Here is a 27,790-nt window from a genome sequence, read left to right as displayed (position 1 = left end):
CATTTGCACAAATTGCCTATTTACACCAAAACACAGAGCATTTGCACAAATTGCCTATTTACATTGACATGTCCAGAGCAGAAGTGAAAATCCCATGTTTCCAGGATGGGAAGAGCACTGAGGAGAGCCATTCCTGCACCCTGCTCTGCAGAACCTGATGTTGTTACTACAGCAACAGCATGGGCACAGCCCTGCACGGGGTGCACCTGTGTCACCGGCATGTTTTATGAAAAATCCTTTTGTTAGGATCTGTTCTCCTGAGAAGCTTCAGCTTCTCCATGTTTTGCCGGTTTGTAATGTGATTTGGAGAATTTTTTACCCAGCATGTGAAACTATTTTTACTTGATGACCAGTGACAGCCACCTGTGTTGAGGCTGTGAGTAGTCACAAGATTTTATCATTCCTTTTCTTTCTATTCCTTGCTAGCCTTCTGATTAAATCCTTTCTTTTATTCTTTTAGTATAGTTTTAATATATAATTTTCTTTTAATATAATATATATCATAAAATAATAAATCAGCCTTCTGAAACATGGAGTCAAGATTCTCATTTCTTCCCTGGTCCTGGCACCCCTGTGAATACAGTCACACCCCTTAGGACAGCCCCCACCTCCCTGCCAGGGTGACACAGCTCCAGGTCACCTGAGAGCTGAGATTTAACCAGGAAAACAAGGGCTGGACTAATCTGTAGTGCCTGAGAGAGAAGGGAAAACAAAAACACACCTGCATCCATGGGGATGCCTGCCTTTGTGCCTCCTGAATCTGCTTAAAAGTGCCAGATTCTGAAAGTGCCTCCATCACCTCAGAGCTCTCTGTTCCTTTTCAATCACCTTTTCAATTCTTTTTTTATTAGCAAACCTCCCCAGTTCTGAGTTTGAGCATGCAGGTATGAGTAGCAATGTAATTAAGGGAGCACAAGGAAGGGACTGACAGTTTTAAGTACAACAGACAGCCCTGATCCAGGCTGACAGGCTTATGAATTATGCTCTGCTACTTTTATATTAGATATTTGAACATTTCTGGTGTACACACATCCTCTTTCCTGTCACTCAGCTAGGATCCTATGAATCCCACTTGCTCATAACTGTAGGTCTAGGCTGCTAAATAAAAAAAAAAAATTATGAAAATATTATAAAACAAGGACAGCTGCCATCTCAGGGTAGAACTAAAACACTTTACCCCACCTTTAAAACCAAATGCTATCAACTGACTTCAGAAGTACAATTCTACAAGAGCTGTCACATCAAAGGAAAACATCTGTAAAAACTTACTACATGAGTCAGGGGAGTTGTCTGATGAGATGAAAAAGGAGAATATACACTGACAACAAAGAGTATACAAAATTTGCATGCGATTCAAATGCATGAAGTACACCAAAATAATTTTTTTTAAAATCTTGAATGCTTCGGGACAGAGCTACCTATCAGATAGCAGCACTTTAAAAGACAAGAGATCAGAAAGCCTGGGAAGCACCACCCGGGGTTTGGGGTGTGAAATGCTGAATGACTGATGGCGAGCTCAGAGGGAAAAAGGCAAGAGGGGAAACAGCCCCTGGGCTGGGTGACAGAGCCTGGAGGTGCAGAGTGAACCCGTGAGTCAGCAGCACTCAATGGAAGCTAAACCATGTGAACGCCAGGAAAAGGGCACAGGGAGACAAGAGCAAGACAAGGTCAAACCCTGGGAGGAGGAGGAGGAAAAACTGGACCAGGAGGGGGAAGAACATCACCAAAGAAATGGTGATGGAAGCACCAGAGACTGTGCAAAGAGGAACAAAACAGAACGTCTGCAAATGTTTGCAGATTTCAAATAAATGTTTGAAATCTGCACACATTTCAGTGACATAAATAACAGGTAAATAGAGAGAAGCACCCCAAGCAGCCCTGGGACAGCAAAGGCTGAGGGAGAGGGGTACAACCTCACCCGGTGAGAGGAACCAGGCTTCACTGAGAGCCAGAACAAATTTAAAAAGGGGGACTGGAGTTAAAGGTCCAGCAGAGCATAGTCCAGCCTACCTTACAGAACAGCCAGGGAAAAGCCCATGGAAATGGGAACAAAGCAAAGAGAAAGGGGCCCAAAGTCCTCTCAGTTGCACTTGGGTTCCTGCATGTCCCACAGCAACAGTAAAGCAGGTTTTGTGAAAGTAAAGAATAAATCTGCCTGGAAAGGCAGCATGGAAAACTGACACTGACACAGGAGGAAAACAACTCCCAGCATATGCGACGCCAGCTGCTGCTGCTGGGAATGTTCCTCAGCTCTGTGAAAAAGGAGGGTATTCATCCAAATAAAAATACAGGCAAACCAGAGCAAAGCTTCTCAGAAGCTGCCAGTGACAGGATTTATAATAAAAGCAAAAATTTATCTTAATTTGGCAAGCTGCAATGAAGTCAGGTAGTCTAAAACAGCACCAAATGGGAAAAATACAGGCCAGACACACAGATCTAAATCCCAGTGAATCTCAGTATTCAGGGCCTCCAGGGCAGGTTTCTCATGTTCTGTGCATTTTGCAAGGAGACCTCGATGGCCTATCAGCTTCCTGAGACTAACAGGATCAATGTGCAAATGAGGAAGCTTAATAAGAGTAATAAAATTATGACAGCCAAAATAACCAGATTTACAGAATGCAGACAGGCTAAACAGCACAAATGCTACACATTAAACTCTTGCAAGGGGAAACATTCACCAAGTGAGGCTCCAGCATATTATTAGTAAAGAAAGCTTCTCTTTAAAACAAACCAAAATAAAAGCAGCCCACCTGAGTTCTCTTTATATTTTGAAAAAAATAAAATTGGTTCAGCACAAGTGTGTCCCTAGAGAAAATATTAAAAAATTGTTCAGGTGCACAGAAGCCATACTCCATCACAAACAGCATATGGGACAGCCTTTGGCACCAGAATGTGTAAAAACACATTCCAAAATCTAAATATCAATTGAAAGCCAGGAAGGATACGAAAATAGAAAACAAAGCAAGGGAATCAGAAGCAAACGAGCAGAGCAGCCCCCACACTCAGCACCCCCAGTGAAAGAGCAGCTGCCCAGCTCTGCTGGCTCCAGACACCCCAGCCTGGGTCAGTCTGGGCCTCAGGCACACCTGACCCTTCTCTCACACTGCACAGGGGTCTCAGAAACATCAGCGTTCCACATTTTAATGACAACTGGCTAGCAGGAGTGAAGAGGTGCCCTACCAGGGCTCCCAGCACACACAGGGCTTTGAGCTGGTCCATCAGACCTGGCACTGACACCAGACGAGCCCAAATCCCTGCAACTGCCTCAGCCTGGGGAAGAAATATCGCTTAAAACCCAAAGACATAAATCTGTGGGAGATATCTCTGCCAGAGCTGCTTGGATTTTTAAGCTCCTCTACTCTAATCCCCAAATGGAGCATTTCTCAGGGAAAAAATAAAGAAGAATCTGAGAGATGGATCTCCCACCAAAAATGAGTAATGACTTCAGCAGTAACAGGGCTGCTCCCCCATCAGCCCACCTCTCACCAGCCATCTGACATTTTCTAATTACAAGAGGTCAGGAACCCCTGAAATCTCCTCACTGTTTTGGGGAAATCAGTTTCACATGGGTAGCAGAAAAAAAAAACACTAATCTTTTTTTTCCCCCCTCCTTAATGGAGAAGGTAAATGCTGCACAGCCCAAGGATATCAACAGGGTTCCCATGATGTCTCTTGTTATTTACCAACAACATCAATTACATTTCCAGGGATCTGTGACCATAAATGGAAACTTAAAAGGAAGGAAAAGCCAGCCTTAAATCCCAAGAGTGTTCAGTGGTCACTGGTCAGAAGCAGCTTCAGACCACTCATGGTGGTTGTGCTCCTTAACTCCAAAGGAGAGGTGCAGTCATAGAGAAGCTTTCAGCTATAATAAACCACCACAAATATTCTGTCTTTGCACATTTTGATTCAAATCATCCACTGGCAAATCATACCTAACCCAGACATGAGGATTTCTTGCTAAACCTCCCTGTTTAGGCACCTAAAACATGCAGGATCAGCCAGCCAGACAGCTCACCAAGGCTGCTGCTGTGTGCCCATGGAGAAATCCCTCACCAGGGGACCCAGTGCCAGGGAAGCAGCACCACCAGGGCATTCCCAGCCAGGCTGGCAGGAATAGCAAGTCCCAGCCATTTTTAGGCACATCCCAGCCATTTTCAGCCAAGCCAGTCACTTTTAGGCACATCCCAGCCACTTTCAGGCACGTCCCAGTCACTTTTAGGCACATCCCAGCCATTTTCAGGCACGTCCCAGACACTTTTAGGCACATCCCAGCCATTTTCAGGCACGTCCCAGACATTTTCAGGCGTCACTCAGGTGACAAGCAGGGAGCCCACAGCAGGTCAGGGCTGTTGTGGCCCCTGCCCAGAGGAGAGCAGTGCCTGCAGTGTCACACAGCTCCCCTGGCAGTGCCCAGGGCCTCAGCTCAACACGTGTGAAGCCAGCTCCACACTAAGACAGGGAGCCATGCAGAAACAGAAGGAAGTTTTTTTAAAAATAACCACTCAGGAAGGAGTTTTGGCAGCTCTAGCTCACCTTCAGATCAAAAAGAGGCAAGAACTCAAAAAGAGGCAAGAACTCAAAACCCTTTATTCACCTTTGTTGGTTTTTATTTTTTCCTATGTTTTTCTACTTGTATATGGCCAGTAAACAATACAGTAACACAGTGAATCACCTGCAGACTAATGCCATGCAGGCATTTCAGATATCTGAGTGCAGAAATTACAGCTTTAAATTCCATGTTCCAATGTAGCAGGCACATTATTTCTACAAGGGCACCCATGACAAATCTGTCCCATTTTATTAACAAAATTTGCAAAACATCCTTTTTATCCATCACATGGATACAAGTCAGTTGCAATTAAGAGACCCATGATTTGTGTTCATGGCAGCTCAGGGCTTCAGGATTAACTCCAGTGCTCTACTTCAGACCCTTACATGTGGCAGACACCAACAACACCCAGGAGAGCCCCTCATGCAGCAGCTCCTCAAACGAGAGAGAAGTTTGGCAGAATCAAAACACAGCCCTAAAGGCACCTAAAACTGCACTGTTGGAATAGCACAGGTAAGCCGACCCATTTTACTCAAAAAAAACCCAAATATTTCTTCTCTTTTCAGGGACACAAATTCACAGGCTCAGCACTTCAGAGTGATTTTGGAGAAGAGAAGGCTCTAGAGATATCAGAGCACCTTCCAGTGCCTAAAGGGCCTCCAAGAGAGCTGCAGGGGGCCCTTGGACAAGGACATGGAGTGGCAGGACAGGGGAGAACAGCTCTAAACTGCCAGAGGGCAGGGCTAGATGGGATATTAGGAATAAATCCTTCCCTGTGAGCACAGTGAGGCCCTGGCACAGGTGCCCAGAGCAGCTGTGGCTGTCCCTGGATTCCTGGAATGCCCCAGGGCAGGTGGGATGGGACCTGGGCAGGCTGACAGGCAGTGGAAGGGGTCCCTGCCCATATCAGGGGGTGGGATGGGATGAACTTTAAGGTCCCTTCCAACCCAAACCATCCTGGGATTTTGCTTCACCAGGTCAGCACCTCAGCAGGCAGCAGGTTCAGCACACCTGGAGATTAGGATTCATAATCAGTGAGGGATTACAGCACCTAGGGCCAGCTCCTGGCAGGCACCCAGGAACCAGCCTGGCTCAGAAGGCACCCCAGCCCCACGCTGGAGCCTGGACAGAGCTGCCCCTGCCCCAAACCATGCCCAAAACCAACCCACCACTGCTGGAAATAACAACCTGGGTGAAGCAACTCTATCCTACAGCCCCACTTGAGTGCCTGGTGAAAATCTACTGAAATCAGGAGTCAACCTAAATCACTTAATTTTAGACACTGGAGAGCCCAACTAGACAGTCTAGGGAGTTTGGAGTTGATTATTCTCTTTTGCTGCCTCTTACAATTTAACTTCTTAACCTCTTATTGTCTCAGACACTGCAAGCCAAGTACTTTGCCTGTGAGAAAAGGTTAACAGACTAATTATTTGTCTTGTAATGGGCAAAAATGGCTTCTGGGGAAAACCAGCACAGACCCAAGGAACCTGCACTTCCCAGGCTCACGGCTGGTGCCTCCTCGCTTGTATCTTGACAATTTTTACCCCTCCTACTGCACTGACCTTGTGACTCTTCCCAAGAAGCCCCACCCAGGGTGTGGGGCCACAAGCTTACACCATATCCAACAACTTAAAGCAAACAAACAGAGAGAAACAGAACAAAACATATAGAGTGGGAAGGTGGGAATACCCCACCAGGTCATTTCTTTCAGAAGGTCGAAGAATTCCCCAAATATGTGATCTTTTCCAGCACTCCAAGTCTAAGATTTGTGTTTATCTCAAGGGGAAATCTGTGGGCATCATAGAGAGGTTAAGCCCCAAGCAAACCATGCAAGTCCAGTGAGCCATTCAGAACACATCCATAGTGCCTCACCAGCAATTAAATACTGTCCACAAGTTGGATTTACCAAATCTCTTACTCATAAGAGTGAAGGAACATTGACGCAATCCAATTGAGAAAAATATTGTTGCAACCACGCTGATTTTTTTTTTAATTGGACGGATGATACATAAAAAAATGAAGTGTTACAATCAGTCAATTCAACAACATCCTGCTATTGGTAAGGGTTATATTTATAAATCAGTACATTTTCACAACAAAATGTCCTATTTCATAGAAGATCCTTCCTTCGAATGACCTCAAGAAAGTTCTGAAACCAAATCCTCCCCAAAGTGCTCTCAGCTTTGGGCCCTCATCCTGCACAGCTATCCCTACATGAATGCTCTCATTAGATGATGCACTGATTTAAAAGGACTGGCATCTTATGTAAATGGATGTTATTGCCTTTAATTGCAGCCATAATTATGGGAGTGCCTCGGAACTGAGTAAGGTCACATTAAGCAAACTTATTGGAAACTTTGCAAACTGCTCTGCAACACACTGGACCAGGACCAGGAGTCCCACAACGGGCATTTACTCAGTCCCATCTTCAGCTCTACACAAAACACTACAAAATCAATCCTACATATGGGATTGCTCCCAGTTATAGCTGGTCTAGTATGCCTTTGCCTCAAACAAACTTGTTTCTCTGGCATTTGCTAATAGAAAAAGTTTAATTTAGAATTAACGTCTTTAAAGATCGAAAAATCTTGAAGAGTCTTCAAGTTTCTTTGGTATTAACGTCTTTAGTTTTCCTCCTGACATCTCAAAGAGCCACACGAGCACCAAGGGACCTGCTACAGAGCCAACAAGGAGCCAGGCGTGGAGAAGAGCAGCAAGGGCAGCAGGCAATTCCCCTGGCACAGCCACAGATCCCTGTTCATGGGGGACACCAGCACAAGCACCATGGGAAAGGCCAAAGGGGCAGCCCAGGGGTTTTCATTCAGCCACAAAGCAATGGCCATCAGCACATTTCAACAGTTCCATGGGGGTCCCCTGCTAGTCTGGGAGGTTCTGAAACCCCAACCTCACTGAACCCCTCTCCATGCCCTGCGGTGGGGTCAGGCACGGAGGAAGCAGCAGCTGCCCACTGCAAGGCTGGCAGAAGCAAAGGGATGATGGTGTAAACAAGAGCAAGCTGTGACTCAGTGGGCAGAGCCACTCTGCACCCAGTGACACCCAGCTGTGTGTGACACCGGGGTCCTGGTCCCGTTACCAAACCTGAGCACAGCACCCTCACTGCCACATCCATCCATCCCTGCCCCATGGCACCCTCACTGCCACATCCATCCATCCATCCATCCCTCCCCCACATCTCCCTCACTGCCACATCCATCCATCCCTGCCCCATGGCACCCTCACTGCCACATCCATCCATCCCTGCCCCACAGCACCCTCACTGCCACATCTCTGCCCCATGGCACCCTCACTACCACATCCATCCATCCCTGCCCCACAGCACCCTCACTGCCACATCCATCCATCCCTGCCCCACAGCACCCTCACTGCCACATCCATCCATCCCTGCCCCACAGCACCCTCACTGCCACATCCATCCCTGCCCCACAGCACCCTCACTGCCACATCCATCCATCCCTGCCCCACAGCACCCTCACTGCCACATCCATCCCTGCCCCACAGCACCCTCACTGCCACATCCATCCCTGCCCCACAGCACCCTCACTACCACATCCATCCATCCCTGCCCCACAGCACCCTCACTGCCACATCTCTGCCCCACAGCACCCTCACTGCCACATCCATCCCTGCCCCACAGCACCCTCACTGCCACATCCATCCATCCCTGCTCCACAGCACCCTCACTGCCACATCCACCCCTGCCTCCCCTCCTGCCCCACGGCAGCAGCACTGCCTGCTTCATCTCCCAGCCTACCTAATACAATTTTCCTAGGACGTGGGGAAATTATAGTCAAACATAACCATGACTAAGGCCACAGGCAGAAGTTTTGGTGCACTTGCATCACAGCTGTCACCCTGTATTACACAAAGTGCCTGACAAACATGCCAGGCCTCGGGCCCCCAGGGACAGCCAGCCCTTTCCAGGGAAGGCCCCAACGAGCCAGCAGCCAAACCTCACGAAGGCAGATAAAAAAGGTGCAGATCGTGCGCTTTTTATGGAGTTGCCCTTAAGAATAAGGGAAGAAGAGCTACCCAGTTAGATCGCTATTTGCCTAAGCACCGCTTTTACACCATTCCTCGGCAAATGGAGAGCACCGTGGCTTGGAGAAGTGAGATGTAAACCCGCCTTCCTACAGACAGTTGGGGAAAAAAAAAAGTCCATCACAGCGCAGCAATCTCCAAAAATAACTCGGCAAGCAAACAGCTGCTGCTACACTACGAGTCCCTCTTTGCACGCCACATCTCCCAACCCTTCCTTCACCCAGGGCTGCTCCAGCACAAGCCGCAATTCCCATTTCCCACCGGCCGAGCTTCCCGAGATGCCGGTGGAGCCAGGAGGGAAAATCCCGAGCAAGGCTCCAGGAAAACACCACCTCCAACACCACCTCCAACACCCCCTTCCCGGCTCAGCCGTGCCCTGACCGCGCGTGGGTCCCTCAGGGCCGCCCCGCGCGTGGGAAGCCGGGGGCGTGAGGGGAGAAGCGGCGGGGCAGCCCGTTCCGAGGGGTCCGGGGGTGTCCCGGGGGTCCTACCTCGGCAGCGCCGGCCCTGCGGGCAGCGGCCGCGGCGGCGGCAGCCCCACATGGGCGGCGGGCTGGGCAGGCTGCGGCGGAGGTGGGCTCGGAGCGAGGGCCGCGGGGAGCCCCGCGGAGCTGCCCGCGGGTGTGCGGCCCCGCGCGGGGCGGGGCGGGGCGGGCGGAGGGACCGGCCCCGGGCAGCCCCCGCCCCGCCGGAGCCCCCGCTCCGCCCCCAGACCGCGGGGTGCAGGAGGGGTTTGGGGAGCGGGTCCCGCAGCTCTGCGCGGGCACGGCCGCGGAACCCCCGCACCGCACCCCGGCACCCCCTGCACCGCATCGCCCGCTCCGTGCCGGCACCGCGGCCGTCCCTCCGCCGTCTGCTCTCCGGGGCTTCGTGTTTTGTTAACATGAGAAATTTAAAATAAACCAATAAATTAACGAGTAAAAATTAAGTGGGCATGAGGGAGGTGGGGCGGCTGTAGCCATTTTGGAGAGCTGGGTGTGAATGCAGCCTGGGGGCTGGAGCTGGGAGTCGGCAGTGCCCGGAGTAATGGGGCTGCGCTCAGCAGCAATGGGGCTGACAGCAATGGGGCTGTGCTCAGCAGCAATGGGGCTGACAGCAATGGGGCTGCGCTCAGCAGCAATGGGGCTCGGCTCAGCAGCAATGGGGCTGCGCTCAGCAGCAATGGGGCTCACAGCAGTGGGGCTGCGCTCAGCAGCAATGGGGCTCACAGCAATGGGGCTGCGCTCAGCAGCAATGGGGCTCACAGCAATGGGGCTGCGCTCAGCAGCAATGGGGCTCACAGCAATAGAGCTCGGCTCAGCAGCAATGGGGCTCACAACAATAGAGTTCGGCTCAGCAGCAGTGGGGCTCACAGCAATGGGGCTGCGCTCAGCAGCAATGGGGCTCACAGCAATGGGGCTGTGCTCAACAGCAATGGGGCTCACAGCAATGGGGCTCGGCTCAACAGCAATGGGGCTCACAGCAATGGGGCTGTGCTCAGCAGCAATGGGGCTCACAGCAATGGGGCTCGGCTCAGCAGCAATGGGGCTGACAGCAATGGGGCTCAGCTCAGCAGCAATGGGGCTCGGCTCAGCAGCAATGGGGCTCACAGCAATGGGGCTGTGCTCAGCAGCAATGGGGCTGTGCTCAGCAGCAATGGGGTTCACAGCAATGGGCCTGTGCTCAGCAATGGAGCTCAGCTCAGCAGCAATGGGCCTCTGCTCAGCATTCAGCCCTGGGCCGGGCTCAGCAGCACCCGCGCAGTTTCTCCGCGGAGCCAGCGCTGAGCCAGCCGAGCTCACCCCACCGAGAGCAGGGCAGGGCAGGGCAGGGAGGGGAGCCAGGGCCGGGATGCGCCTCGCAGGGAGCCGGAGCGGTGCCGGTGAAAGCGTCTGGGCACACACAGCCCCTGTGTGCACTCGGGGCACAGCCGCCCACCCGCTCCGGGCTGCAGGTTGTGCTTCCCTCGCATACAGATCCCTGAGGACACACACAGCATTGCCCCTAACACCAGCTTGAGATAATGACAAAAGTCCTCTCGGTCTTTATACCATCCTTAGGGTGATACTGAAGTGCGTTTGTTATTTTGGTCAGGTTGGGACACGTTATTTCTGTGGCTGCCTTTCCTCACGGCTCTGTAATTTTGTTGGGCTGTCCCCCCGAGGCAGGCATGAACTCAATGGGTGTGTGTAAAGCTCCAGGGCTGTTATCACACTGTTATTCTCTGGGCTGAGGAGCTGCAGAGGCAGCTCTGGGCTCAGGGGAGTTATCCGTGCCTTTGGCCTGCAGAGATAGGCACCAGTGTGGGCAGGGGGAAACTCCACTGCACATGAGAGGGGGGCCAAACAGAACATGAAGGAAGGTTCAGGAAGCATCAGTCTAAATCCACTTACTAGTGAAAAATCAGTAATAATTCCCCTTTTAAGATGAAAATGGCCAACATAAGCAATGGAATGAAGAGATTTTTTGTTTGTTTTGCATAAAATTCATATGCAAATGTTCTTCACCTTGTCAGGATGTCTTTTCATTTACCTACACACCTCCATCTTGCATCCCAAGTTGTCTCCAAGTGATACAGTTGTCTCCAAGTTGACTTGGAGTAATCTCTAAGTTTTCTGTTTGTGCAGCTGGTTTCAGACCACCACTGGCAACATTAGCATTGTAACTGTGTTGGCTCTGCTTGGCCATCACCTGACGCTTTAAAACTTCAGTTAATAAAGTACAGCTTCTGAATTGCTGGTAGAAATTAGCCACGTGAAAGAAAGGGTGGTTTGTTGGTGTGGATTTTTTAGACAGGGAGAATTGCATGCTTATCTGCAGGTGGTGATGCCTCCAGCAATGAGGAAACTCAGTGGCTGAGATCATAGGGGTGTTTGGTATCCCTTCCTTCATGTGTGTGTGTGTGTGCTGACTCAGAGCTAGCGCTGGGTTACTGCTGCTTCTGCAATGCTAGGCTGTCACAGCTGAGGGAAAACACAAGAGAAAAGCTTAGCACTGTTGGTGCAATGCTGAGGGAAATTCCTTTTCTCTCAGGGAGCTGTCAAAGATGCAGCTCCTTGTGCAGCCCTAGAGCTGAACAGCTCCTGGAGGTGCCACAGTGCAGGTGTTGGCTCTGTGGCGGTGGGAGTCACCTGTGTCCCCCTTCTGGACAGCACTTATCCTTAATCCTTATTAACTCCCCATGATTTCATCGAAATATTAATGGCTAGTTTGCTTTATCTTCCAAGGAGCTCAAGTGACTCTACAGAACTGTGTCCTTTTCTACATTAGCAAGCTTTGTTGTCCACTGCAAAGAGCAGCAGTGAAGGAGGGGGATGATGTGGTGGGTGCTCAGAGCCCCCATGTCCCTGTGCTGCTCTGGAGCAGAGCATTTGTCACTGGCACAGATGGCATAGTGCAAAAATAGGTTTAGTTAACTCTGACTGCTTCCAGCTTGAAGTGAGGGCCACTGGAATTGTGTGAGAATTTCTCTAAAGAAATATCATACAGTTCTGAGCCCTGGGATAGGAGAGAGGCCCTTTGTTTCATCTGCTCTCCCTGTGAAACATCTTTTAGTCACAGTTTCTGGGCTTAGTGAAACCTTATCCCTATGTTTTATTTTAAAAAAAAGGTTTTTCTGCAGCTGGCGAGAAGCAGCAGGTAGTGAGGCACAGCCAGACATGGAGCTCAGGGGGCTGGGCACTGCAGCAGCTCACCCTCACATCCCTGGCTTAAAAACAAAGAAAATCCAACACAACCACCCATCTGCAAGGATTCCTTACTGCTGGGTGTTGGTGCAAAGGTTCAGAGTGAGCCCCCTGTCCCGCTGGGCAGGGAGATGTGGCTCGGTGTCAGCCGGGAGCCTGCACTGCTCCTGGCAGAACAAAAGGGGCTGAGCAGCAGCAGGAGGCAGCTGTGACCCTGCCCTGCTGCTGGGCACAGCCTCAGGGCCACCACACAGCCCCTTCTGCTCTTTCTCCTCTGATTAACCATGTCTGTCCTCCTCCACAGCATTTTTTCCAAGGTGGGAAGGCACACCGTGGCCTTTGTGTGCAGCAGCTGCACTGCAGGGTCCTCACTCTGCAGAGGGCTTCAGTGTTCTTAAAAGCAAAGCAGATTAAACCACTGATAAACCAGGGCAAGTATTAACAGCAAAACTTGCTGGAAATCTTGGGTTTTGCTCAAGATCTGTGTGGCCAGCCATTGATGAGGTTGTTGAGATTTTGTTGAGATTGGTGAGGTGTAGTTAATTTGGCAAGTGGAACTAGGAACAGATTCATGGGGGAAAAAAAATAAATCTGGTAATTTATTTGCATTTAGGAGAACTCAGCAGGAAAAAAGAGTGTTCAAGGTAAATACTCACCAGTTTCTGCCTGGGATGTTTGACCCTTGCTTGTACTTGGGTAAACCGAGCAAGCAGGGTCATCCATTTGGAAAATGATTGACTTAGTCCTGTGCCCTTTCTCAAAAATAGTTAAACTGGAAAAATTGCTGCACTTACAGGCCTTGGAAAATATTTTTCCCTACATGTGGCTTGTGGTTTCAAAGAACTGAAGAGAAGGCCACAAAAATACATTTTTCCTTCAGCTGCTTGGCAAGGGGAATCATCTGATGGGGCTTATCAGAGCAACGTGGCTGGGGCAGGCCTGGGGACACCAATCCTGGTGACTGTTCTTCACAGGTCACGTTCCTCCTGCTCTAATGGGACCCAATAATTTTTACCTCTGGATGATAATAATTTAAAGATGAGGAAATCAATTGGATTTTTGTTCATCAGCTTCATTGGAAGGTTTAAGCCATTGGGTTCTTTGTTAAATTCCTTGGAAATTGGCCACATGCAGGATTGCACTGCCTTCAGTTCAGCCAGATAACACAATTCTTTCTTAAAGATATATTTGCAATCTTTACCCAAATTGTGAGTGTGCAAGAGAAGAATAAAAGGCAGAAACCAACAGGTGAACCAGCAAGAAAAAGTTAATACAATTATTAATGTAGTTACCTTGTAGCCACTGTTCATGCTGTACCTTTTTTTTTTCCCTTTCTCTGAACTGTTTCTTTTGTCTAAACTGTAAGATCTTAAAAATTCAGGTATGTCCTTGTCCTGAAGCATAGGAGCATGTTAAGGTCCCCCAAGACTGGAGACTTAAGATGTTTGTGAAGCCTTATCTTTGGGTGGGAATTATCATCTCCAGTCTGGTCAGACCCCGGGAGCTCGCCTGGCCTTTCTCAGGCTCTTTGGAAGAGGCAAATCTTGTTATGTGCATTGCTGGAGTGCTTGTTGTGCTATTTTTGTGCTGCTCAGTATTTGTGCGTGCAGCTGTAGTCAAGTGTTGTTTCTTGATCCCAGACAACTGAGATTTTCCATAACCTTTGACTAAGAAAAAATGTATCTTTAATCACAGCTCCCCTTCACAACAGGCAGCATGTAAGAAGATTATATAAATATTATATTAAGCACATTTTTTTGGCAAATTGCTTGCATTGGTGTTGCATTTCTTTCCACCCAGTCTGGGTGATAGAAGAAATAAATGACGAGCTTGGGCCACAAAGGAAATTGATAGTCTGGTGTGTGTCTCTTCTGGGGATTCCTCATCAATTAACTGCCTTGTTAAAATAACTCTTACATCCATTTATCTACCAAGAACCCAGATCAGGGCATTTTAAAGATTGATCCTCTTACTCTTGGTTTTTGGTAGGTATTTTGTGATAAACCTGCATAGATAGGAATAATGTTTCCTTGCTTAGAAAACAAAGATATGGTGCTTGCTTTTTATTTTTTTTTTCCTGCTTTTTTTTTTCTTTTTTTTTTTTTTTTTTTTTTTTTTGTACCTGGCAGAAAATTAGCATTCATACTATGTCTTCTAATCACAACTGAAGTGGAAAAGGTTTCATGACCCTTCTGATAAACATCCTGAAGCCAACCCTGAGGATTAGCTCCAATCAGATTTTGGTGCCAATTCTTCTTGGGCTCACCTGGTTTCAGACAGTGATGGGACTCTGGTGACAGATTTTCAAATTATTTCATTCAATTGGAATGTAATTACTGATTCAACAAATTCTATCAGTGGATGAACAAGTGTTAATCCATGAAATAAAAATCAACACAGGTGTTTGTCCGTGTGAATAAATGCAGCATGGATTTATGGCAGAGAATCTGTTTCATTCAGCTAGTTTTGGAAGGGTGGCAGAGGTGCAGGGAGGAAAGGGTACCTTTGGAGGGCTCTTCTGCTCCAGGCCAGTGACTGTGAAGAGTCACTTGTGCCCCAGGAGCTGATTTATGCATCGGGGAGAGCAGACCCACACTCAAGGGTCACCACCTGCACTATTTAATAACAGGAAAATAGGATTAAACAGAGACCACCCTCTTTCCCAGCTGCCTCGAAGACAAGGAAGCAAACACCTACCTGTGTGCTGGCTCTGCTGGTGGCTTGCACAGCCCACAGTGCCCAGGGCACGCGGGGTGCCCGTGCCCACACGCCCACAGGGGCTCTGCATGGCACCGTGGGGCTGGGGCAGGCTCAGGCTGCCTGCCCACTGCAGCCAGCTGGGCTGCATGCTGCCAGCCAGCCATGTCCTCTCACTCTCCTCACAGATTTGTTGCTATGGTGAGAAAAGCCAAGCCTTAAATATTGAACTCCCTGCCTGTTATCTCAGCTGGTATCTGCTGTGTGCAGGTATCAGCTGGTGTGTATTAAAACAAATAAGATAATAAAGAATATAGGCTTTGCACTGTGGGCAGGTTCTGCCTCCAAATTTTGGGTTTTGTTTTGTGTTTTTTTCCCCTCTGCTTCAGTTCTAGCTTGGTTTGTTTTTGCTAAAACTAACCTTGAACTCTGCCCAACAGCACAGAGGATTACAACTGTTTATGTCTTAATTGGGGAATAGGACCAGTAACCTGTCAAATCAAATCTTTCCTCTTGAGAAGTTACAGTCAAATGCAGGACAGTTCCCACAAAATGTTTTGCTATATGATTTGGTGTTTGCTCGCAGTCTGCACCAGCAGATTAGAGCAGAGTTTGGAGCACTATATGGCTTCGTGCTTAACATATTACTGGAGGAAAATGAGTTTACAAGGTGTTCTATACAGTGCAAGCCAGCAGCTTCACTGGAAGCACTCCCAGGGCCTCCCTCTGACCTCCTCAGGCTGTTGATAACGCTCCTGCTGATTTACTAATGCCAGCACAGGACACTGCTCAGCCTGTTTCAGAGCCCCAGGGTGGAAAATAACCAGGAGGGAAGCTGCTGCCAAATCAGAGCAGCGGAGATGCTGCAAACAGGACGAGTGTTCTGCCTCGGAGAGTCCCACCAGCAGTGAAAAACACCAGCTAGACTTTTCTCGAGCAGAAAACCTGGGAGCCCTTGCACCCCCAGCCCAGCCCTGCCCAGGCTGGCCGGGAGCTCTCACAACAAAGGAGCTGCAGCTGCGCCCACATTCTTGTGGTGGAAGTGCTGCTCTGCTGCCCAGCCCCAGGAATGGCTCTGAAATTCAGAAAGCTCTGGAACAAAGTGGGACACGTTCTCCAGCGCAGAGGCATTTTTGTTTGTACAGCATAAAGCCAGGTCTGCTGTTTGTGCTGGATGTTTAAACACTCCCTGCGAGCCCACAAACGGTGCTTCAGGGCTCACTTTTGTTGTTTCCAAGTAACTTCTGAAATTGCAATCTGGTGAATCAGAGGAATGAAGGCTGATATTCCTGCTGCTTCTCGGAAACAAGGGATGTCAGGTCCAGGGCAGTAGCAGAGCCTGTGGTCCCTGAAGACAACTTTAGATCTTTCTTAAGTATGGTTTGTTTTTTATAAACCTTTTCACCTCTTTTCTAGAAATGCCTGAGCAAGGGAAAAGGTTTGGAGTGAGTGATTTTCAAACAAAACAGAGATACAGAGATACAAAGGCATTGTAAGAAAGAGCCACTTCCTCTTTAGGTAACTGGTGGCTTGAAAATTTTGTGTTCAAGTCGGTGCTGCTCTGAGTGACACTGAGGGGGTTGGGATACAGAGTCTGGCATTGAAGCTCTGGAAATTATTTCTGTAGGAGCTGATGTTTCACTTTTGAAACAATAATCAGAAGTGAACTTTGACACTGCACGTGAAAAAGAAGTGGCAAGTTTGGTTAAAAGCAGTAACAGGAAAGCAGTGAAGCCTTGTGCACACCTCCAGTGCTACTGGCACAGGGGGGTGCTTTATTCAGAGCCAGTGAAACCTCTGCTGCTCTGGGCAGCCCCTCAAGCTGCTCACAGGCTCAAGTGTCACTGGAGGCAGTTTCTGTGCTGCTGCCTCCTCCTCCTTCTCCTCCTGGTCTCATGTTTCTCTTGTCTCCTCAGCTGCTCCTGCTGGCTGAGCAGCTCACCTGGGAGCTTTGGGCACAGCGGAGCAGGGTGTTTGTGAGTTAGGGGGGCTTTCTGCAGCTGCAGCCAAACTGAGTGACCAAAACCTGCCCCAGCCCTCCTCTGCCCTTGAGCTGCCACCCGCGGAGCAACCTGAGCTCTGAGTGACCAGCCCTGTGTGCCACGAGCCTCCCACACACTGCCGATGGAATAAAGGGCATTCTAAAGACTCACATGCCATCTCTTTAATTTCACAACACACGGTTGCTGTGAGCTGCTTTTGGGAAGGATTTATTTCTTCCAGGAAAGGTTTGTACTTGTAGAACAGGGGAAGCTCAGCATCCAGCTGGAAGAGATGCAGAAGTGGTCTGGAAGGATCTGCAACACATACTCCTGATTTTGGTTTTATGGCTTCAGTCCAGATCTTTGGATGAAGTGAAATGCAACAGCAAGTGATAGCTAATGGGGTCCTAAAACAACCCAAATACATCACCTCCTTGGTCATCTAACCTTAGGTGCAGGCTGTTAATCCAGGCAAAACTGAAAACAATGTCTCAGTGTCAGACTAAACTGCTTTCTAACAATGTGGGAAATGTCTCTACACAGACTCTGAGTTATTTAGTCAGGGGAATGAGGCAGATGAGAACTTTTCTTATTAGGCTAATAACAGGCCACTAATTTCCTGTTTGTATCTGAGAAGCTTGTGAATTCTTTGGAAGGGCTTCCTTCCATCTGTTTTATGCAAGACTTAATCTAGACCTTAGCCTTCAGCTGAACTACTTATGTCCTAGTTACAACAAAGCATTTAAAGGCTCCTCACTACAGATATCTTCATTTTAGATTGTAAAATTATCATTCTGTCTTCAGAACTCTAAGCAGTTCAATTCTCTCTGTTTGGGATAATTAACTATGGTAAATACTTGGGATTATTTGTGGAGATATGAGTCTTAAGCATCGTAGACAAAAAATAATGAGCCATTGAAATGAAAAACCTGGCAATGTAAGGACAGTTCTAAGTGACAGTCTTCCCTCATTTTTTAGAGCAGCACATTGAAAAAGCCTAGAAACTGATGTAGTGTGAAGCCTGTGATGCAGAGGACAAGCAAGCCGTGCCCACAGCAGGTTGGTCAGTCCCCAGAGCATGGAGAACAGGAGCTGCTGTGCTAGCACCCCGAGCACATCCCCAGAGGGAGAGCTGTGCCCACACAAGGGCCGTGCCTGGGTCTCTGCTGGCTGCTCCCCAGCACACCCCAGCCATGTGGGATGGCTCTGGCAGGCTGCCTCACACAGCCACACACAGGGACAGGTTTTCAGACCTGGAAAAAAACACCCAGCAGATGTTCCATGCTTCCACATTGTCTGCTGGCACCACATGCAGTGCCTTTCTAGTCTCCATTCCTCAGAGTCTGGAGCAAGACAAGCTAAATTACATGAAATCCAGTGTCCTGGGTGGTTTTAGACACAGTGTGAGGGGCAAGGACAGAAGAAGAGCTACAATAAGTAGGATGAATAAAGCCAATCCTCTTACACATTCAAAGCTATTATTTGAAAGTGGCAAACTGCATTCATGCCTAAGTTTGCAGTATTTCAATAACAAGAAAAGGAACTGTTTCAAGAAATAAGGGAAGTCTGTCACTTCCCATCCTCCCTTTTCTTTAAGAAAAGCCACAAGCCCAGACCTGGAGACAGGGTTTCTGCAGGATTTCTGTGGCTTCTGACAGTGCCAGAGCCTCTGCAGCTCCCGAGGAAATGTCTCTTTCCTGATGAGGTAACCCACCTCTTTCCTGATGAAGTAACCTCAGTGCTTACTTTGGTTAATGGATTGAGATAATACTGTCCAGGAGAAGCTCAGACCAGCCCCCAATTAGGCACCAGTAGCTGAATACTTGAAGCATATTAAATTACCTCAAGTTACAAGCACACAGCTCTGATCCCTTCCAGGCATAAGGAAGACTTGAAATTCACGGTAATTTTCTTTGTGTGAATAGCAAGGTGAACTTTGCTTTCAATTTCAGCATTTAATACAGAGCAAATATCAGATTTCCTGTAACTTGGGAGGAGCGTGTTTGAGTGTTCATGTAATTTAAATCACATTTCACATACAAAAAATACTAAGATAATATTGTTTCCAATATTAACATACATTTACCAAGCTATCTCTATAAGAATTAGATAAAACTATTAATTCTGGGCCAAAATCCAATTATGACTAATTTTTTTCAGGGGCCCCCAGCTTGTCAAAGAGCTTGGTAATAACAGAGTGTATGTTTCTGAAATCTGTGACTAGGGAATCCAAAGGCCTAATTATGTTTCCAGTGGTATCTTCTCAGATCCTCCTCAACGCAATAATAAGAAGTGAACATAAGAAATGTTGTAACTCTGCAATGGTTTACACCAGCCAGCTTAAAAACTAAGGGTGCAGCTTTGTAAGTCCCCAGTACACACAGAGTACCATGCAGTGCAGTCCCAAAGAGGAGAGATTACCTGAATTAGAGCCTAAAATCAGAGAAATGAGCATGTGATTTCCCCACCCCAAGATGAACATCCAGAGGAAGATGCCAACATCTCAGCTGGGCCAGGGTTTCATGCCTTCTCCTAACTGTTTTGAAATAGGTACAGTTAATCTGTGGCCTGGGTTACAGAAATCAGTGGTTTTGCATATCATTTGTGGGTTTAACTGCTTTGCATATGGGTTATCCAGGGGAAAATCAAAGTGGGGGTATTGGTTTCAGGCCACTCCTCTGTGCACAGTGAGGGATTGGAGCACACATTCCTTCAACTACAGCCACACAATCACATCTTCTCACCCCCTTTACCTCCACTCTTTCCCCATCATGCTTCCATTTCTCATCCTCTTCCCCCACCATCCCCTCTTCCTATGTCTTTTCCCATAAATTTTCTTTTTTCCTGTGGTTTCTCTGAGGCATTACCTCTCAAGCTCCCAGCCCAAAGGACAGCCCTTGGCAGCGCCACAAGGCAGCAGTGGTGCCCCAAGCACCAAAAACGTGCTGCACCCCAAAACGTGCTGCAGCAGAAGACAAGGAGACACTTGCTGGTGCTTCCTGGTTTTATTAAGAGTCCCACAGTCAGGTACTCAACCCCATGGCAAGAGTGCTGAGGTAGTGTCACCCTGTGTGTCCCAGCGTCCCCAGAGTGGGAGGATTGTGTGGGGGGTCACTTGTCTAAGCCCTGGGTGTCACAGCGGGGTCCCTGCCACTTGTCATAGCACTGGCAGCTGAACTCCTTGGCCAGTGTGGAGATGTCCTCCCCAGGCTCCAGGCTCTGTGTCACCAGCCAGGGCTTGGCAGCGTGCAGGTCGATGGAGAAGCGGGAGGGGTCCAGGTGCAGGTAGCCCTGCTGCTTGTCCCGGCGCACGCAGCGGCCCTGCCCGGAGCACAGGCTCTGGCTGCACAGGGCAGCACTGGCTGTCACATTGACAATGTAGTGGCCCAGGGGACCCTCCACGTAGTCCTTCAGCCTCAGGCACATCTCCTGCAATGGCATTCGGTGTCACAGCCCTGCACAGCTGAGGAACAGGGGCTTCCTGCTGACAGGGAGCTGATGCCACTGTCTGCACTCACCTTGGAGGTGCTGTAGTCCAGGCTGCCCCAGAAGATGATGCCAGCAGCACCCTGAGCCGCACTCTCCCCGATGGTGTTCACCAGGTCCTCCTGCAGCCACGGGGAGAGGAGAAGTCAGCAGTGCCCAAAGCCCCCACACAGCCCCAGCAGAGATAAAGACTCCCTGGTGCCAGCCCATCAGCCCAAGAGGTGCCCACGATCCCCACATGCCCGTCACCTGGGAAAGGAAGTGCAGAGTGTGCTCGAAGGCAATCTGGGAGTAGGGCAGGACGGGGATGGCTCTGTCCAGGACTCCCTGCTGGACGGCAAAGGCCTCGGCCACGCGGTGCCGCACGTAGGGGAGAACCTTGCTGGTGCCATTGAGGCACAGGGGCAGGTAGATGCTGGGGTAGAGCGCCCGGCTGCTCCTCCAGAGCCAGGACAGGTTCTTGTTCCTTTGCTGCTCCACATCTGGGCACGTCCCGTTGTAGGGCAAATCAAAGTGATTGTTGTAGCAGTCAGGGAAACCGTAGTAGCCCCAGTAGGCGCTGGGACGGAGGCTCTCACCCAGCCACAGGGTCCTGTTCATGAAATCGCAGGCGCTCTTCTCAAACTGCTGCTTGGCCATCTCCTCCACCTCCTTGGGAGGCCACTGCGGGTGCTGCTGCTGCACCAGCTCCTCTGACTTCTGCTGGTAGATCTCCATGGAGCCCCAGTTGCGGATCCACAGTGGGCGCCACTTCTCCCAGTCGATGACAGCCAGCCCAGCGTAGTCAGGGCTGGGCAGGGTCACCTTGATGTCCTGGGTGGCCTGGTGGATGTGAGCCTCCAGGCTGGCATTCTGGGGGAGCCCCCCATTCACTGGCACCCCCTCAGATGTGTAGTAGGGGAAGAGACCAATCTTGTCGCTGTAGAAGAGGGTGATGTCCTGCCCGGTGAAGGACTCGTGGTCATTGGCCAACACATCAAAGACCTCCAGGCTGAGGGTGACATTGTGCTCCTGGGCGCAGCGCTCAGTGGGGATGTTCCAGATGGTGACAAAGGGGCGGTTGACGAGGACAGGACCGGGCCCCCCAGCGTGGGTCAGGGCAGGCAGGAGCAGCAGGAGGAGCCAGCAGGACCACGCTGATGCCATGGAGCTGGTGTGCTCAGGGTGAGTCCTGGAGCTGTCTGGGGAGAGCTGAGACCTTGAAGCTTTTATCCCCAAGTCAGGACCGGCGGTAATCCGCACCTCCGTTCCCAAGCGGTGCCGGTCACCCAGGGTCACCACTTCCTCAAAGCCCCCGAATTTATCAGCAGCTGGAGCCCAGCAGAGCAGTCCCGGCGTGGGACGGCAGCGTCAGCCCCGCGTAAGGAGCGGCGGCGGCGGGCTCGGCAGGGAAGGAATGCGCAGAGTCAACACCCCATGACTGGCCGGCGATGAGTGGGCTGGAAAGACAAACAGACACGGACGGCGCGGGGGGAGCAAGGTCACGGCGATGGACGCGGGCTGCGCCGCTCGCCAAGCGGAGAGCGCCGGCCATTCCCTGGCGGGAGGAGGGCACTGCCGGGAGGGAGCGCACGGCACCGGGCAGGACCCGACGCGACACAGCCCGCGGTGGCATGGGACACCTCCGCAGCCACAGGGGGGCAGGAGGCACAGAAAGGCACTGCCTGGGGACACTCACAGCACGGGACAGCCGGCACAGCGAGCACCGCACGGGGACTCACTGCAGCGGGGGAGCGTGGGCAGGGAGGTGGCTGTGCCACCCGGGGCCGCTCCATGCCCACGGGCACCCCTCCGGACAGGGCAGTGGCCCGAGAGGTTGCACGGGCACAGGCAGAGCAGGGCGGTGTCGGGGACAAGGAACCACGCGAGGGCACCGCTGGGGGACACTCGTGGCACGGGAGAGCGGAGCTCAGGGGCGGGCGCGGCCCAGCGGGGCTGAACCCACCCCCGGCCATAGCGCGCAGCACGGCGTCCTCACATGGCGACCGCGGTGCCGGGGGCTCCAGCCCCGCATCCCGGGCACTGCAGCCCCGCATCTCGGACACTGCCGGGGGCTCCAGAGCCCCGCGTCCCGGGCACTGCCGGGGGCTCCCTCCGGCCCCGCATCCCGGGCACTGCAGCCCCGCATCTCGGACACTGCCGGGGGCTCCAGAGCCCCGCATCCCGGGCACTGCAGCCCCGCATCCCGGGCACTGCAACCCCGCATCCCGGGCACTGCAACCCCGCATCCCGGGCACTGCCGGGGGCTGGGCCAGGCGGGGAATCCCGCGGGGCGGGGCCGGGGCGGGGCCGCACGCAGGCTCCACGTGGGTGGCCCGGCCGTGGCTGCCCACGCGGCTCCGGCTCCTTCCACTCCGCGGGGCAGTTCCCAGCAGAGCAGAGCTTTCCCCGAGCTCCTTACCAACACACACCGCTTCCCGCCGCCCCGTGCCGGAGGTTGTATCCGCGAGTCGAGGGACCCGTGCCCGCCTCGCCCCACAGCAGCCCACAGCTCTCAGTCTGACCCAGCTTTATTCGAGGTAAAGCACTTCAGTGTGGGGCAGCACACGGGGGATCAGCACCACGCAGCACCCGCTCCCCGCCCCCGTGTCCCTCTTGCCCCCATCCCTCTCCTTACAACAGGAGAGGGGTCCCCCTCCTCCCCCCATCCCCATGAAGGGCACCTGCACTGCAGCAGGGTGGGCAAAGATGGGGCAACCGCAGAGCTCTTCTCCCACACCGCCACAGTGAGGGACAGCCCTCCATAATTAGCTGCCTCCCAGGCAGGGTAGAGATATCTTAAATAGGCTCCTCCTACACCGCCAGAGAAAAGGGCAGCTCAGTCCAGGGGCGGGTAGCACCAGCTTGCAAGCAGCAACAGCACCCCAAGTCCCAGCGGTGCCAAAGGGCCGGGGGCGTGACTGCGGGGGCCAGCACGTGTCTGGCAGCCACTGCCCTGCCAGCCCTGGTAGCAGTGGCAGTGAAAGTGGGTCCGTAGGAAGAGTGTGTCAGCAGAGGAGAGCTGGCCCTCGGCCCAGAAGAGGGGGCGCTCGGGGTGGTCAGCATCCCGGCGCCGCAGCTGGAAGTTGGAAGAGTTGAGGTGGAGGAAGACATCGGCGTGGCTGTCCTGGCGCAGGCAGCGACCCCGGCCCTGGCACAGCGTGGTGCTGCAGAGCTCTGCTGCTGTCGTGACATTGACAACGTAGCGTCCCAGGTCCCCCTCCAGGTAGTTTTTCATTAACTGGCACAACTCCTAGGGAAAGGGAAGCACCAGGGTGAGACCCAGGGAGAAGCAACTGAGATGGGGAGGACAGCTCAGCCACTGGTCCTCCCCTGGGGCAGGTGATCCCTCCACCCATCTACCCCCCACACTGACCCCAAACTTACCCTGTTTCTGGTGTCAACTGCGTCACCCCACAGAATGGCCCCAGCCGCACCCAGAGCCGCGCTCTCTCCGATGGTGGAGATCAGGTCTGCCTGTGGGGACAGGGTCTGGTTAGCGCCCACAGAGCCCACGCAGCACCCACAGCCCCAGCACAGTGTGCTCCAAAGCGTCCACTGCAGGATCAGGGACCCAATCCCCACTCCAGGGAAAAGGCACTGTCCCAACAACTTGGGGGCCAGGCTTCCCAGTACTGCCCTCCTCCTCAGGGGCTAAGCCAGCACAGCACAGGAGCTGTGGGCTCACACACCTCAGGGTTCCAGCTGCCAGGACCTGAGTCCTGCAGTACATCCCAGGCACTTTCCTGGAGATAATCACCATTGGTGCCAGACATCCCATCCATAAAGGAAACAATTTGTGGCACCCCATCATCTACCCCAGAGAAGGGCTGAGCTGGGGGTCCTAGGAGAGGAAGCACTCCTCCTGCTCCCTGGGGCCAGCTGCCAGCCCCGTGCCAAATGGTGCTGCTTCCCACCACATGGAAACAGTCAAACCATGGGGTGCCAGTAACACCATGAGTGCCAACACGAGCCTCCAGAGCCACCTTGCTCCATGGGAACAAGGTGCAATACACAGGCAGAGGAAGCACCTCAGCTGACCCCAAAGCCCAGATGTGCAGGGCTTGGAATGAGGAGGTCCCAGTGGTGCAGGCCTACCTGGCTGAGCACATTGAGCTTGCGGAGGTAGGTGGGCCGGGTGTAGACAAAGACAGGCAGGGAGTAATCGTCATGGTGCTTCTGCGAGATGCGCATGGCCTCCATCACCCGCGCCCGCACAAACTTGCGGCTGTTGGGAGTGGAGTCCAGGAGCGGGTCGAGGTAGATGGAGGGGTAGAGCGCCATGCTCTCCTTCCAGAGCCACTTCAGCTGATCATTGCGAGACTTCTCCACGTCTGGGCACTGCCCGGTGTAGCTCTCCTTGTTCTTGCTGTAGTCGTGGTTGTAGCAGTCAGGGAAGAGGTAGAACCCCCAGAGCTGTTTGGGTCGGAAGCTCTTGGCCTTGCGCAGGGTTTTGACCATGAACTCCTGGGCGGCCGACTCGAACTCAAACGCTGCCTGCTTGTTCACCTTCTCAGGGGGCCAGGTGGGATGACGCTGTACCACCAGTCCCTGTGAAGCCTCCCGGTAGATATCCTTGGGCTTCCAGTTGCGAGCCCAGACAGGCCGCCACTCCTCCCAGTCGATGACGGCCAGCCCTTCTTTGGTGGATGAGCGGATGTACTTCTCGATGCCCTCCTGGAGGCGGGCGAGGTGCTCGGACAGGCTGCTGTTTTGGGGGACACCACCATTGACGGCCACACCTTGACGGGTGTAGTAGGGGTAGAGTCCCAGGCGTTCCTTGTAGAAGATGGTGAGGTTCTGCCCCACGAAGCCCTCGTTGGGGGAGGCAGCCAGGTCGAAGATGCTGAAGTCGAAGGACACCTGGAAGCGGGGCTTGCAGTCCTGGGTGGGCACATTCCAGGCCACCAGGAAGGGCCGGCGGGTGAGATGGGGGGCGGCCGATGGCTTCTCGGGGGGCTGCCGGGCCAAGGCCAGCAGGGCCAGCCAGGGAACAGCCACCGCCGCCGCGGAGCCCCCGCGCATCCTGCCCGACAGGACCTGGGGGCGGCGGGAGAACAGAGTCAGAAAGCGGGGCCGGCAGGAGGGGGTGCAGGCAGGGGGCGATCTGCCCGCACCCCCCAAAGCAGACCCCGATCCGAGTCCCCTCCCGGGGCAGAGAGCGCCCGGAGGGTGCGGGCAGAGCCCCGGGTGAGGGCTGCTTCTCGGGAATCCCGGTCCCGAGCGGCTTCGCCCGCTCGTGCTCTCCCGGGTGCCGGCGCGGCGCTGCCTTTGTTCGAGCCGGGCAGACAAAGCGCCGGGGCGCGGCCCCCGGCGGCCCCGCTCGGCTCCCGCTCCCCGCGCGGTTCTCACCGCGCCTCAGGCCATCCCCCGCCGCGGGCTCCTCAGCACCGCCGCCGCCCCCCCGCCGCGGCTTTTAAACCTTCCGGCACGCACCACCCGCGGGGGCGCCGGCCCCGCCCCCGCGCCCCGCCCGCGCCGCGCCGCGCCGGGCTGGTGGCACCTACCGTCTCGGGGCCTCGGGCTCCGGACGGCGGCGGAGCCCCGCCGCACACACACACCTCCGTGGGGCCGCGGTACCGGGCACCGGGGAGTCATCCCCCTGTCCCGCCGCGATTGGTACGGCCCGGGAGGACCCGCCCCCCCACGCGGCGGAAAGGGGCGGGGCGGGGCCGCGGTTGGGGCCGGCAGGGGGCGCCACGGCTGGCGGGGGGAGCGCGGCCTGAGGGGGCCGAGGGGGCCGGGGGTCCTCAAACCTCGGTGACCCGGGACCGGGCTGGCCCCAGCGGGGTGGTGCCCCTGGGGGGTGGTGGTATCCGCAGGGTCGTGGTCACTCCAAAATCACAGTGACCACAGTAATTGGTGGTGACCCCAGGTGACCCCAGGATCATCATCACTCCAAAGTGGGGACTCTGGAATGGTGGTGATACCACCCCAGGATGCTACACCAGGATCATGTTGTCCCTAAAAAGCTGGTGATCCTACAATGGTGGTGGCTCCAGAGTGCTGGTAAGCCAGAGTGCTGGTGTCCTCAATGGTGGTGACAGCAGCAGAGCAGTGTCCCCAGGATGGTGGCGACCCCAGGGCGGTGCTGTGCCGGACAGGACATCCTGTGCAGGGCTCGGGCAATCGGTGCTGCTGACTCAGCCACGGCCCCGTGGGTTTCCTGCCTGGAGAGGACAAGGGGGGCCATGGGTGTAACAGGGCTGGGGGGGCTTCCTTCCCAAAGAGCTGCTGAGGCTCCAGCCGGTCCCCTCTGGCAGGGAACAGGGCAGGCAGGGCTCAGGGACCAGCCGTGTGGCATATGACAGTCCCCGTGTCCCCCGCCTGTCCTGGCCAGGGCTGGCCCCGTTGGGCTGAGGGCCATCGGGGTGCCCCGCGCAGGAAGCACCGAACTGCGAGGGTGTGTCGGGGCCGACAGGGGAAGGAAGCGGGATTGAATCTACGGAAGTGCTCCCCAGCCACCCAACAGCTCCCTAAGGATCAGGCGGGAGCACCAAGCCCAGCATTGTTCGTGTCAGCTCCTGGTGCCTCACCAAGCCCTGGGGCAGGCACCCGCAGCTGGCTCCAGTTAGCGGCACCGCTTAGGTGTCAGCTTTTGTGGTGAAGCTCCCACCGAGAGGGTGACAGCCCCGCTAGGGATGGGCACTGCATCCAGGCCCGCCCCTCCAAACCCGGGCTGCACCCCACAGCTCGGCCTGGCCTGCAGGCAGTGCCAGGCACCGGCTGGGAGAGGGGCTGGGCAGCTGAGCCGCTGGCTGGGCGGTGGCTGCCAAAACCCTTGGGAGAGATTGTGGGGAGCCAAGCAGTCCCAGCGCTGCAGGCACTGCCCTTCCCCTCTGGGCAGTAAACAGGCTCCCTTGGCCAGCAGCTAAAACTTTCCATCCTCCTCGTGCGAAGGTATCCAGCCCCACCGGCAGTGGGGTGGCCGGAGGGGTCACACGTTTCCACTGCCGGGAGGGCTGCGAGTCCTCAATGTGACGCAAATTCTCATTGCTGTCCCCTCAGCTGGGAGCATCACCTGACTCACTTTCCCTCCTTCCTTCCCCCAGGGAAGATTTGCTTTTGGGAAGGGGCAGCTGGGCAGATCCAGCCTCCCCTTGCCCTGCGAGCATGAGATTATTCCAAGTCACTCCCAGAGTGCAGAGGGGTGCGGGATGGCTGCACCGGGCAGTGACCAGCACGAGCTGAGCAGGCGAGCTGCTCCAGGCAGGCAGCAGGAGGATGGGAATCCCTCACGGATGGCAGGTAAAGATAACGGGAGTGAGTCACAGGCACTCGTGCCAGACAGGTCCGGGCAAGGCATGAGAGGAGGTCAGCTTGGGAATGGAGCAGCCATGAGGCCAGAAGGGGATGTTGGCACCTTCCTT

The 27,790-nt window shown here is 53.3% G+C and overlaps 3 protein-coding genes across 3 annotated transcripts in view; all 3 read right to left on the bottom strand.

Annotated features, from left to right (window-relative positions):
* Positions 1-9,175, bottom strand: part of LOC134422456 (6-phosphofructo-2-kinase/fructose-2,6-bisphosphatase 4) — a 49,742-nt gene extending 40,567 nt beyond the window's left edge. The window contains exon 1 of the mRNA XM_063164533.1: positions 9,103-9,175. Coding sequence (XP_063020603.1) covers positions 9,103-9,154 — 52 coding nt within the window. The 5' untranslated portion in view covers positions 9,155-9,175. The remainder of the gene's footprint in view (positions 1-9,102) is intronic.
* Positions 9,176-19,945: 10,770 nt separating this feature from the next.
* On the bottom strand, positions 19,946-21,978 carry LOC134422454 (hyaluronidase-1-like). The gene is made up of 3 exons (XM_063164524.1): positions 20,691-21,978; positions 20,474-20,563; positions 19,946-20,384 (listed from the first exon to the last, which is right to left on the bottom strand). The coding sequence occupies exons 1-3, from the start codon at positions 21,585-21,587 to the stop codon at positions 20,067-20,069; spliced, it is 1,305 nt and encodes a 434-aa protein (XP_063020594.1). The 5' UTR covers positions 21,588-21,978; the 3' UTR covers positions 19,946-20,066.
* A 1,089-nt stretch (positions 21,979-23,067) lies between these two features.
* On the bottom strand, positions 23,068-25,635 carry HYAL2 (hyaluronidase 2). Its single transcript, XM_063164522.1, has 3 exons — positions 24,519-25,635; positions 23,808-23,897; positions 23,068-23,673 (listed from the first exon to the last, which is right to left on the bottom strand). Exons 1-3 carry the CDS (start codon positions 25,443-25,445, stop codon positions 23,260-23,262), a joined length of 1,431 nt encoding a protein of 476 aa, XP_063020592.1. The 5' UTR covers positions 25,446-25,635; the 3' UTR covers positions 23,068-23,259.
* Positions 25,636-27,790: the final 2,155 nt, after the last annotated feature.

This window comes from Melospiza melodia, chromosome 10 (assembly GCF_035770615.1).
Source record: "Melospiza melodia melodia isolate bMelMel2 chromosome 10, bMelMel2.pri, whole genome shotgun sequence".
Lineage (NCBI taxonomy): Eukaryota > Metazoa > Chordata > Aves > Passeriformes > Passerellidae > Melospiza > Melospiza melodia.
This window is presented reverse-complemented; position numbering and strand designations above follow the sequence as displayed.

Bases quoted from the DNA above. Each gene is read 5' to 3' on its own strand.
- LOC134422454 (XM_063164524.1), bottom strand. From the start codon at position 21,587: ATGGCATCAGCGTGGTCCTGCTGGCTCCTCCTGCTGCTCCTGCCTGCC. The intron at 20,564-20,690 runs GTGACGGGCATG...CCGTGGCTGCAG, and splicing joins CTCTGCACTTCCTTTCCCAG to GAGGACCTGGTGAACACCAT. The intron at 20,385-20,473 runs GTGAGTGCAGAC...ATGCCATTGCAG, and splicing joins TGGACTACAGCACCTCCAAG to GAGATGTGCCTGAGGCTGAA.
- HYAL2 (XM_063164522.1), bottom strand. From the start codon at position 25,445: ATGCGCGGGGGCTCCGCGGCGGCGGTGGCTGTTCCCTGGCTGGCCCTG. The intron at 23,898-24,518 runs GTAGGCCTGCAC...CTGTCCCCACAG, and splicing joins AGCTCAATGTGCTCAGCCAG to GCAGACCTGATCTCCACCAT. The intron at 23,674-23,807 runs GTAAGTTTGGGG...CCCTTTCCCTAG, and splicing joins CAGTTGACACCAGAAACAGG to GAGTTGTGCCAGTTAATGAA.